This window comes from Sardina pilchardus, chromosome 16 (genome assembly GCF_963854185.1).
Source record: "Sardina pilchardus chromosome 16, fSarPil1.1, whole genome shotgun sequence".
Taxonomy (NCBI): Eukaryota; Metazoa; Chordata; class Actinopteri; order Clupeiformes; family Clupeidae; genus Sardina; species Sardina pilchardus.
In genome coordinates, this window is record NC_085009.1 from 10,942,546 (window position 1) to 10,954,765 (window position 12,220).

The 12,220-nt window shown below is 45.5% G+C and overlaps 1 protein-coding gene across 1 annotated transcript in view; it reads right to left on the reverse strand.

Annotated features, from left to right (window-relative positions):
• The window catches only part of acadvl (acyl-CoA dehydrogenase very long chain), a 29,185-nt gene that overhangs the window by 15,424 nt on the left and 1,541 nt on the right, over window positions 1-12,220 (reverse strand). Inside the window, exons 3-10 of the mRNA XM_062515772.1 lie at window positions 11,899-11,973; window positions 11,617-11,689; window positions 11,431-11,495; window positions 10,830-10,964; window positions 9,806-9,950; window positions 9,335-9,464; window positions 8,550-8,675; window positions 7,412-7,610 (exon numbers count right to left, since the gene is read on the reverse strand). Of these exons, the coding sequence (XP_062371756.1) occupies window positions 7,412-7,610; window positions 8,550-8,675; window positions 9,335-9,464; window positions 9,806-9,950; window positions 10,830-10,964; window positions 11,431-11,495; window positions 11,617-11,689; window positions 11,899-11,973 (948 nt within the window). The remainder of the gene's footprint in view (window positions 1-7,411; window positions 7,611-8,549; window positions 8,676-9,334; window positions 9,465-9,805; window positions 9,951-10,829; window positions 10,965-11,430; window positions 11,496-11,616; window positions 11,690-11,898; window positions 11,974-12,220) is intronic.

Consider the following 12,220-nt stretch of genomic DNA (forward strand, 5'->3'; position numbering starts at 1 on the left):
TGCCTCGCTGCTACGTGAGCCCGGAGATGGACACCTTCGAGTGTCAGAGAGACCTGCACGTATTTGGAGACGCTTCCGAGAAAGCCTATGGCTCGGTGGCCTACTTGCGAGCAGAGAGCCCCGATGGTTATGTTGAGGTGTCCTTCTTGTCTGCAAGGTCCAGAGTAGCCCCAAAGAAGCAGCTGTCGATGCCGAGGCTCGAATTATGTGCTGCACTCACAGCTGCTCAGCTGGCCTCACTGCTACAGAGAGAGCTGACTTTGCCTATCCGTGATGTTGTTCTCTGGACTGACTCAACCACAGTCCTCACCTGGCTCCAGTCAGACTCCTGTCGATACAAGGTCTTTGTCGGCACCCGTGTGGCCGAGATCCAGGAGCTGACTGACGCCCGTGCCTGGAGATATGTGGATACAGCCAACAACCCAGCCGACGATATCACACGGGGAAAGACACTGCTGGAGTTGGCAAGCAACAGCAGATGGAGTCAAGGTCCAGACTTTCTGCAACAGACACCCAACCTCTGGCCTACACAGCCTTCGGTGGGAGAGACAGAAGACACTTCAGAGCTGAGAAAATCCACTGTGTGCTGTTTTTCCACAACCGCCTCAATCTCAGTGCTGCCTGATGCCACCCAGTTCTCCTCTTTGGGGGAGCTCACAGAGGCTGTAGCTAGGGCCTGTCACGGGGCGGCGGCAGACCAGGCCAGTCTGTCTGCGGATGATTACCGGGAAGCAGAAAGACAAGTGCTCAGCACAGCCCAGCAGGACAGCTTTCCTGAGGAGTTTACCCTCCTGAAAGCTGGGAAACTTGTGTCTGCTACTAGTAGGCTTCGCTGTCTTGCCCCGGAGTATGATGAGACAGTGAGGCTCATTCGTGTCGGAGGGAGGCTACGGCGCACCGACCAGCTGGACCTGGATGCTATCCACCCAGTGGTCATGGACCCCCGACACAAAGTCACCCAGCTCATCATTCAGGCCACAGACAAGAGCCTGCACCATCCTGGAGCAGAACGACTGCTTGCGGAGCTGCGCCGTAAATATTGGATTCTGCAAGGCCGTGAAGCAGTCAAGCGTCATCAGCGCTCTTGCCCAGACTGCCAGAAATGGAGAGCAAACCCAGCTGTGCCCAAAATGGCAGACCTCCCTCCAGCGAGACTGAGGCTGATGAAACCCCCCTTCTTCTCCACTGGCATGGACTGCTTTGGGCCATTCACAGTGAAAGTAGGCCGGCGTCACGAGAAGAGATGGGGCATCTTGTTTAAGTGCCTAACAACTCGGGCGGTGCACCTGGACGTCCTATCTAGTCTTGACACCGATTCTTTCCTGATGTCCCTCCGCAGATTCATTGCCAGGAGAGGCAAGCCGGCAGAACTCCTGTCTGATCAGGGGACAAACTTCCGTGGAGGCGAGCGTGAGCTGCAGGAGGCCTTCAAGTCAATGCACCCCACTCTCCAGGATCATCTAGCCAAGTACCAGATTTGTTTTCAGTTCAACCCTCCAGCTGCACCACACTTTGGGGGTGTCTGGGAAAGAGAAGTGAGATCTGTGAAGGCAGCGTTGTACGCCACCATCCAGCCTCAGCCTGTCCCAGAAGAAGTCCTGCGGACAGTACTGATAGAGGTCGAGGGAGTCCTAAACTCCAAGCCTCTTGGCTATGTGTCCACAGATGTTGCCGACGTGGATCCAGTGACTCCCAACCTGCTCCTCATGGGGCGGCGGGACCCTTCACTGCCACAGGCAATGTACTCTGGATCGGAGCTGCTGAGTCGTCGCCGTTGGAGATATGCCCAGATCTTAGCTGACCAGTTCTGGACTCACTTCATTCAGCGATACCTCCCGGCTCTACAGACCCGCTCTAAGTGGCACAAGGATACCTCACAGCTGCAACTGGGGACCATTGTCATGGTGGTGGACCCCCAGCTGCCAAGATCCCTGTGGCCACTTGGCCACGTCACAAGTCTCATCCCTGGGGCAGATGGAAGAGTTCGGACTGCTGTTGTCCAGGTGAAGGACAGAACTTATACCCGACCTGTCGCCCGCCTCATTGCCCTTCCCGCCATACCGGACACGGACGTGGACACAGACTCAGTCAGCCCTTCTGCGGGTGACAAATTTGCAGGGACAAATTTGGGGGCGGCTGTAACAAAGGGCTGATCACGCCTAGTGCATGCTTCCAAACCAGCCAATCAGAGAGCACGCTGCCCTCTGGGACTTCAGAACGACAGCCTCATTAAGACAGTGAAGAGAAGTTCTGGAGAAAGCTAGCGTTAACTATGATTGTGTGTTTAGATAATTAGCTGTTATATAGTGTTTCAATGTATATTTCTTACTTTGTGTGCATTCAGAAACAAAACCACATACACACCACACACACACACCCCATACACACATACACACCACACACACACACCCCATACACACCACACACTACACACACCACACACTACACACACATACAGACAATCATTTTATTCTTCAATAAACCTGTTGGAAGAAAATCTTGGTGTGCACATTCTGACCGATGCCCCTCAGCGGCCACAGCTTTAAGAGTGAACTCAAGTAATAGTTAATGTTCATCAGAACAGTACTATTCGACAAGGACAAGGTACTGTTTGACTAGGACAAGGTATGGTGCAACTAGGACAAGGTACTATTCGACAAGGACAAGGTACTATTCGACTAGGAGAAGGTATGGTGCAACTAGGACAAGGTACTGTTCGACTAGGACAAGGTACTATTCGACTAGGACAAGGTACTGTTCGACTAGGACAAGGTACTATTCGACTAGGACAAGGTACTGTTCGACTAGGACAAGGTGCGGTGCAACTAGGGCAAGGTACAGTGGGTCCCATTTATAAGTGGCCATTTCACTCACACTTTCCGTGATTCACACAGCTATGTGAAATGTACTGTATTACAACTTATTGCAACGAGGCGGCAATTTAAGTTCACTGTAGCACTGCAGGTGTTGTGTTCCTGCTGGTCTTTACTGGTTTCTTTGCCCGTGCTCGCATTGCTCACCACAGATGCAGGAGTTGTCAAACATTCACAAACAAGTCGTTCTACACGGCATTCAGGCCGCATTTCATGTCTGTGCCATTATCACTACACTACAACCACTTGAACGGTTGTAGGGGTAACACTTTACTTGACGGGTTCGTTCATAATACATTCATAACAGCTGTCATGAACTGCACATGAAGCATTCATGACTGACTTGTCAAAATAAAAGTCCAACAATCGCAAAGCAGCATTGCTGTCTTTTTTGTTTTAGCCAACCTGATCATGTCATATCTTAGTCAACAGGAAAGTCCAGTGTCCAGGAGAATTTAGTTTTTTGTTTGTCTGTTTGTTGGTTTTATGATAGTAACCTCTAAAGAATGCATAATTGTCTACACCAATGACTGTATATATATATATATATATATATGTATATATATACAGTCATTATTATATGCATCTCATGAATGCTTCATGTGCAGTTTATGACAGCTGTTATGAATGTGTTAAGAATGAACCCGTCAAGTAAAGTGTTACCCAAATTTCATTCAAAGCTCAGCTCAAAATGTGATAGCTCTGAGAGGAATGATACAGAGAGAGAGAGAGAGAGACAGAGAGAGACAGAGAGAGAAGAGAGGTGGGAGGCCATTCGGTTATTAAGTGATGATGTAATAATGGGATAATAAATCTCTTTCCGGGTCAGACTCACTTGTTTTTCTTCATAGACAGTAAAATAAACTTTTTTTCCCCACTCTTCAGAGTAGCCTTTAAGAAAATTATCATCCTACTACTGACTTGTTACCTCAGCCTAATCAAATCCTATTTTTTACGGAAGCCTGAACGTCATCCTTAAATATACTGTATGATCTACCTGCACAGCGAATTAGCCTACTCGGTTAAAGTTGAGCGATCTTGGTTTACAATCGCTAAAATGGAAGTGATGATGAGTGACAAAGGTTACAAGTTGCAAAAAAACGTCTGGCTGCTTTGTTTCAGTGGTCTGTGGTCTTATCTGCCCCCAAAAACTCAGTCCTCTCGGTGGACCCCTCCCCCACACACTTCGTGATCTCTAGCTCTGTACCCACCCCCAGTTTCCTGCAGCCGACCGAAACACAAAACATTGGTATGGAGCCCCACGCTCAGCAGATAATGGAAAGATAAACACAAACACACAGGTGCAATTGTTACCCGACCTAAATAGCCTGAATCTTTTGAGATTGAACATGAGTCTGGGGAGTCTGCGCTGTATTTCTACTGCACAAGAGGCGTGATCAATGGGCATAGTTCAAATGACTGCTTGGAAAGTCCTTCAACCAATCAGACCAATGATGTGGGTGCACCTGGTGGATAGGCCAGTTTGTGACTGGTTCCAGCAATTGAGGACAGGAAGCAGGAGAGATAAATATGCAGGTTTCCAGCCTGAGCTGCAGGGCGAAATCCAATCACACAGACACAAACACATACACACACACACACACACCTACTTTTAAATGCTGGGGAAAGTGCAAAGCCTAAAGTCTAACTAAATGTATTTCTTAATTTAATATCATAAAGCAAAGATCCTAAGCACAAAAATTGGTACGCCAGCTAAACACCCACACACTACATTATATTGTGGATGGATGAAACGCTCTTCTCTTTGGCTGACTGCACTTTGCTCATCATACAAATTTGGCTGACTGCACTTTGCTCATCATACAAATTTGTCTGACTGCACTTTGCCTTCTTAAGACTAGCCGCAAGGCTGAAACGTTTGTTACTCCTGCTATTATGAGGTGAACACAAATTATAAAAAAAATAAATTAAACTTTAAAAAAAAGAAGAAAAAAAAGAGTGTGATGACCATTTCCGGGAGAGATCGTTAGATTGTGCAGATTCCTTTAAAATGAATAAATGATGGGCATAAAATCAACCACATACATCACAGCACCAGCAGTGCGAACCGGAACGTCCCGTAATGGGCCATCACTTGCCTTTGAAAGCCCTATACGATTCCACGTTCCTATGCTTCTGAGAAGGGTCCCTGTTTACAGTGGACCACTATGCAGTCAGAATAGCCGGAGGGGAGGAAGGGGCCTCTTTGTAGCATGCCAAGAAGGATGGCAGCTGTTAAAGGTGGACATTGCGGGGTTTTTTTCCGGCTACTGGGCTCCCCCTACAGTTGAAAGAGTATTTATATTCTACACAACTGTCGTAAATACCACTCACGGCTTGCACCCTTCCCCCTGGATACGGCCCATGCGGGTTTGTTTACAAAGCAGCAAGGACAATATCCAAAGAGTCATGTCAACTGACAAGGTAATATTACAGGATTCCATACGAATACAGTAGTAGGCTATTGCACTATTGCCGTAAAGCAATCCTCCAGGTTGGGGGACAGTGTTGCAAGGCTAGTTCGCCGTAGATGGGTTGGGTACATCTGGGAAGGCACAACATTGTCCCTTTTACAAGCTAGTTTACCGTCACAATCACTACAAGACTGTGCCTTGTATATAAAGGTAAGAATCTTGCATAGGAAGCCTTTAACTGGCACTGGTGTGGACATCACACACAAACACATGCACGCACGCACGCACGCACGCACACACACACACACACGCACACACCAAAACATTCTGAAGCATTGCACTTGCCAACGGGCACACAACACACATGTGCACACAGACAGTAAAACATACACAAACACGCACCCACATCCACCTGTCAAATACATAAACATATGGGCACCTCCATGCACACAAAACAAGATCAATCCTTTGCACCAACCCCTTTTTTTGTTTACTAATGTCACAAGTGGAAATTTACCATGCACACTACAGAAGTGAACCATCCAGCTGAGACAAAAAGCGGTACCCATTGAGCAACATTTGCTACTGATACGGCCTATGCTTGAAGAAAAAAAATTAGCCCATTTACCGTAAACTGCGCAAAGTCAGCAGTAGCTGAAAAAAGACTGTTTAGTTTTGCTGTTTTTTTTGTGCAAGCATTTTGTGGGGAAGGTGGTAGATGTGTGTTCACAAGGTGCAAAGGAAGATGCCATCAGCCAAGAATAGGGTGCATTAAAGTGAATGTGTGTGTGTGTGTGTGTGAGGTGGTGGTTCCCCTGTTTGCTACCGCTGCCTGTGCAACAGGAAGCGTTGGGGCCTTGAGAGAGGGCTGTCTGTGAAGGCAGGGCACGTGGCGCAAAACACCACACTTGTTACCAAACTCAAGAGGAAACGAGACAGCAGAGGCCAGTTCCACAGAAAAGGGGGGCGGGGGAGGGGCTGGGTGGGAGTGCAAGTTGTTCCCCGCCAGAAAAACAGAGAGACAGACAACACTCTTTTTTTTAATGCAGGGTCTGTTCCACAATCACTAAGGTCACATATACTGTATCTGAACACTAAGGTTCTGCTTGTTTTATCCATAATCACTGATGTGTTTGATTCATCATCGCATATCCCTCCTTCACAACGCAAAAGGACACTTCCATGACTTTTTTTCCCCATTTCATTTAGCACACACTTTTCATCCAAAGTGACTTACATACTGTGTATGTTGATTCTATAACAAGGGACTACACTGTCCCTTGACTTGACATGACCTTTGACACGACTTCCACCAACCATCCACAGACAGTTGAGTCCAGTGGTTAAACAGAGACCAAGTATCCCTGGGCACATGCAAAGTAAGGATTTCCCCTCTCCCTCCGAATGACTCTACAACTATCCAAACCACAGGGCACTTCTTTGAGTGTGGTAAATTAGCATATATTAGACATATATGGACTAAAAATCCATGTGTGCCTAAGCCTGTACAGTGGTTGTGTCTACAATGTTAACCACAAACATTAGCTGTGTCATCTTGGAAAGATAGGACTTTAAAGTACATACTACGGTCAGTTTTAGCCATGATCCATAACTTCAGTCAGAAAATGGAGCACTATCTGACTCATTCAGGTTGTTCTAAATGGTTCTTATCATGAGAAGTTTTTTTTTTTTTTTTTTTTTCTGATGCAATGCAACAAGTAACTTACAAATTCAACTGTCTTTGCAAAAGACACAACACATTTCAAAACTTACTCATGAAGCTATTTGAATGCTACTTGAGTCATCAGGGTATTTCTGATGAAGATTCAGGTCTCCAAACCACATCTGCATGCATGCACAGACACACACAAACACCTACAACTACACATCACGTGATCAGTCTGCAACATGCATGTGCACTGGAAGACAGACAGGAAGTTGGACTTGAAAAGACACAGTGGAGTGACAGACAGACAGACACACACACACACACACACACGCTCTGGTTACACACATGTCTGTGAGACCCCCCGCACCACAACAGTACAGGAACTCAGACAAAAAAGCTCAGGCAAACACAACAGACACACAGACAGACCGATTATCCAAGATGGACACACTCACGGCTTTGGTCATGACACCCTTCATGGTGCCCGAGAGAGCTGCGGCCATTCCGAAGCGCCCGTTGTTCAGGATGTTCATGGCCACCTTGAAGCCGCCGCCCACCTCGCCCAGGACGCAATCGGCCGGCACGCGCACATTCTCGAAGTAGACCTCTGCCGTGTTGGACGCCTTGATGCCCATCTTCTTCTCCGGTGGGCCACTGGGATGGAGGAGTATTGGCAGTGTTGAAGGGGTTTGCAATAGCTAATAATTGGACACACGACAGAGAAGCAAAGCCTACATACTGTACCTACCACATTTGGCATTAAATCCACAGCGTGACCGCCCCTATATGTTTGCAAGTTTCTACTTTCTGGGTCTGCAGTCTAAAGCTGGTAATACCCTAGGCATATTTTCTAAATATTTTTGAAGATGCGCTAGGCATTTTTTTTAACATTTTTTGATGATACGCTAGGCATATTTTTGAACAATGCAACCAAGCAATGTTCCTGAGTATTGCTTGGGCATTTCCCCCACCACTGATCTCTAAAGAATACTTCATTATCATTATCATGATCATCCACTCAGAACACATGTGGTTATGCGGTAGCCCAGCAACATTGTTTCCCCATGTACTGTACCTGCAGCATCAGCTAGAGATGTTATAGTTATAGATACTATACATGACAAAGGCCTTTACAGTCCACCATATCTATTCCTTTGTTAGACATGCCATGTGTAAGCCTTCCTCTTTTCATCCTCTGATGATGTTGTTCCATATAGTTCTTTAACACATGACACAATAACAATCTTCATGCCTAACATTTTGAAGGATGCTTCTATCATACACACTTTGGACAAAAGCGTCTGCTTAATACCATAACCATAAAAACAGATTTTGGAGAAGGGTCTGTCATGTGCAAATAATAACCAATCTGCATGAAATTAATAAATAAAACAAGTTAGGTCACATTGTTCTTAAGTTAGATAATGTCTTTTAAGTCAAAAAACAGCCCAATGACACTAAACCAAATGAGTTTGAGATAAAGTCTGAGAGAATGAATCATGTGCTTTTTTTTGTCGACTACCACAGACCACAACCAGTATAGTAGGCCACACACAGCAGAATAGAAGAGCAAAGGGCCTGGCGATCACCCACTGTGTTATGCCTCCGAAGCTCCGCTCGACGACAAAGGCCGTGATCTTGTCCTTCATCTCTCCTGTCTTCTCGTCTTTGACCGGCGTCTTGGCGAAAACCGTGAATATTTCTGCCAGGCCTCCGTTGCTGAAGCAAAAGCAAAAAGCCACAACAGAATAAATCATATTGTGCATGAGTAAGAGAATGTATGTACTGTAGATTGGAGGGTTTGTTTCACAACAAGAGCGCACGTTGCAATGTTTGTGTAGAAGGATCTCAATAATGAACCAGAGCCGTAATTATATGGAGTTTGGCTAACTAGGGAATCGAATGGTCTGAGCTATTCCATTATGAGACTGATTGCAGTGCAGGACTAGGAAGCGGAAGCAGTTCAACAATTCACCCATGACCCAAAAAGAAGAACATTATGCAGAGGTTCAGATGAAAACTGAAGGCAAATAATTACCCCTTATTGTGTGAGTTCAATGTCAATTTCTCTCTTCGACATATAAGAATTTGCATTGAAAAAAAAGGGGGGGGAAAGTGATCTATTTCAACATACGCGCCCCATAGGGTAACACTGTAGAATCATCTGATGTTGGCGCCCATGATTTGAGTTCTCTGAACTCTCAATACATTCAGCTCTGTAGTGAAAGTGATTACACTGCCACCTTCTGGCCAATGTCTGTGCATGCAGGTGCATGTGGGGTCAGGTCCTGAATGCATGCAGTACCTCAGTGTTAAGGGTTAAGCCAGCTTTGCGCGGACGTGTTCACTCAAGCTCTCACTAACACAGATGTACACACCTGATCCAGATCTTCCCTCCATTCAGGGTGAAGTACTTTCCACAAGCGGAGCGGACCGCTGTGGTCTTAATGGATGCCGCATCTGAGCCACTGGCAGGCTCCGTCAAGCAAAACGCAGCCATGTGCTCACCTGTGGGGAAATGAGAGAGAGAGAGAGAGAGAGAGAGAGAGAGAAAGAGAGAGAGAGAATAAGTAGAGTAAAAGGAGACACAATGAGAGCGGAGAAAGTGAATTGGATATTTATATGACAACGGGACTGATCTAACTACTTGAAAAAATATCATTACTACTGTCTCTGAGAGTCAACCTGTGAACAATATACAATATAACGTAACGTAACGTAACGTAACGTAACGTAACGTAACGTAACGTAACGTAACGTAACGTAACGTAACGTAAATGTAACGTAACATAATATAATATAATATAATATGGTGCAGTTACACAGACAGAGATGATGGACTGAGGTACCTGTGGCCAGCTTGGGAAGGTATTTCTCTTTCTGAGCAGGGGTGCCAAACAGGAGGATGCCCTTAAAGCCGATGGACTGGTGGGCACCGAGGGTAATGCCAACGCCCAGATCGTGCATACCCACAATCTCCACCAGCCTGGCGTACTGGATAGGCAACAACACAAAAAATCATTGGGATAACAGCCATTCCTAAATCAAAGAGAGCTCACTTTGAAGAGCTATCCACAAATATTTAGCAGACATTTAGCACTCTGACACACAAAGTAGGGAACCACAGCAGGCATACAGTACTGTACATCAGTCAAAGCATTGCTATTAAAGTCTGGAAAGTTTTGGTGCATTTTGAGGTGCATCAAGCTGTTAAAACCCAAAGTAAGACACTATTATTTGTGAGTACAGCCACAGCTGCCATACTTTTTATGGGTTTTTTGTGTTGAAGTGTTGAAAACTATATGGATTTAATATCAATATCTCTATTATTTTGTACACTGTGCAGACTGAAAAGAAACAACATCTCTTCTGACCCTGAATATAATATGAAAGTCCTTCAAAATGTGCCACTAAACTCCACATAGAAGATATCAATTCTACACTGCATAGCAAACATACCAGGCGGTACAACCACAAAGCACTTTGATCAGGTGTGCAAAACAGCCACGAAGCTGATAATGTTTCAGGAATATTTTGGTGATTTTATGTTTGTGAACAGGAAGGGGGTGGGTGGGGGTGGGGGGTGGGGGGGGGGTTATCTCCATCCATCCTAGCAGAGTAAGACGTTCACACTTAGGTCAATAAATCAACTCCCCTTCACGTAAGTAAACTTAGAAGACAGTGGTCAAGTCAAAACCCCTAGCCGAACTATAATTGTAGATCAACTTAGCTATGCTTGTCAACGTGCTGAGTTGCTTCACTATGGGGTTAAATTTGTTTCAATAATATTGGTAAATGTGCAGAGGGTGATCCACAAGTATTTCTTGATATCAAATTTAACCACATACTTCACAGAGCGGCCTCTGTGCCCACCTGTGTGTTGGTGAGGCCGACCCCACCCAGGTCAGCGGGCACCTGCAGGCCAAAGGCCCCCAGCTCCTTCAGGCCCTCCATTGTGTGATCCTCCACCTTCTCCAGAGCATCATTCTTGGCTGGGTCATTAACTTCCTAAACACACGCACACGCACACGCACACGCACACGCACACGCACACGCACACGCACACGCACACACACACACACACACATTACATTACATTACATTTGGCTGACACTTTTTAGCCAAAGCGACTTACAACATGGTAATAATAACAATTCTAAAAAAAAAAAGGCAGAGTGCAATAAGAATAAGTGCATCAGTGAGTGCTGTTTTTAAACAGTCAAGTGCCAGTTGTAGTCACACAGACATTGGCATACTAAATAGGGATTTCTATTAATACATTATGAACATTATGACTGGATTCTAGTTATTGGAACGTGGTGGTTTCGTGGATCGCTAATTTGCAACTATGGACCAAAGCCAGTGTGAAAAGATCTGAGCTTTTACTAGTGGCTAAGTAAACATGTAGGAGATTCAAAGACCTCTTGTACGCCAATGCTTGAAAAAGAGCAAAGAAACAGCACCGCTAGCTCACCTCAAAAAACTTAGCACAGGGTCCCACAAGCTCCTGGAGAAACTGGGTCTGCTCCTCATTCATCACTGAAAGCACAAGAGGACAAGAGTCCCATTCAGAGCCATTCCATTATCCACAGCGGAGACATTTCAACCACATGACATAACCTTGACACCAACACACCAAGGTCACAAGGCTCCAACTCACCTGAAGGATACGGAAACACCTGAGACGTGCTGATCTGGCCCTTGAACATGTTGACTGCAAAAGACTTTGACTCCTAGCCAAAAATAAATCAGTACAGTCTGTCACCTCTTTGTTGAATAACAATAATAAAAACAAAATGTCTAGTCTCATATTTGTCACAGACGTCTTTACAATGAGGTCATGCCATTGCCCCTATTAGAAGAAGTGATCAAAATTCAACAGACGATTCTCATGGATGTGCGTGGATTTTGGAAGGAAAGATGGAGGAGAAGTGGATCATACCACCATGGCAGCCTTGTCCACTTTCTCTGCCTTAGAGCTGGAGTCTGCTCCCACCGCTTGCTTATCCAACACTGCCTGCAGGGGAACGACAGAGACATTAGAATTCATCAACAACCAGTTTACAATAACCAGTGACATACATCACAGGTACCCAATTTATAATGGTAATGTATGAGGCAACATGTAATAGGCTACTACAAGTAATTGTGGTAATCACCAAGCACAAAAGTGCTTCATAGTAGCTATGTGCTATCATATAATTGCATTGCTAGAACTGTATTGCCACTGAGAAATGTACAAGAATGAGAAAGTACAAGAATTG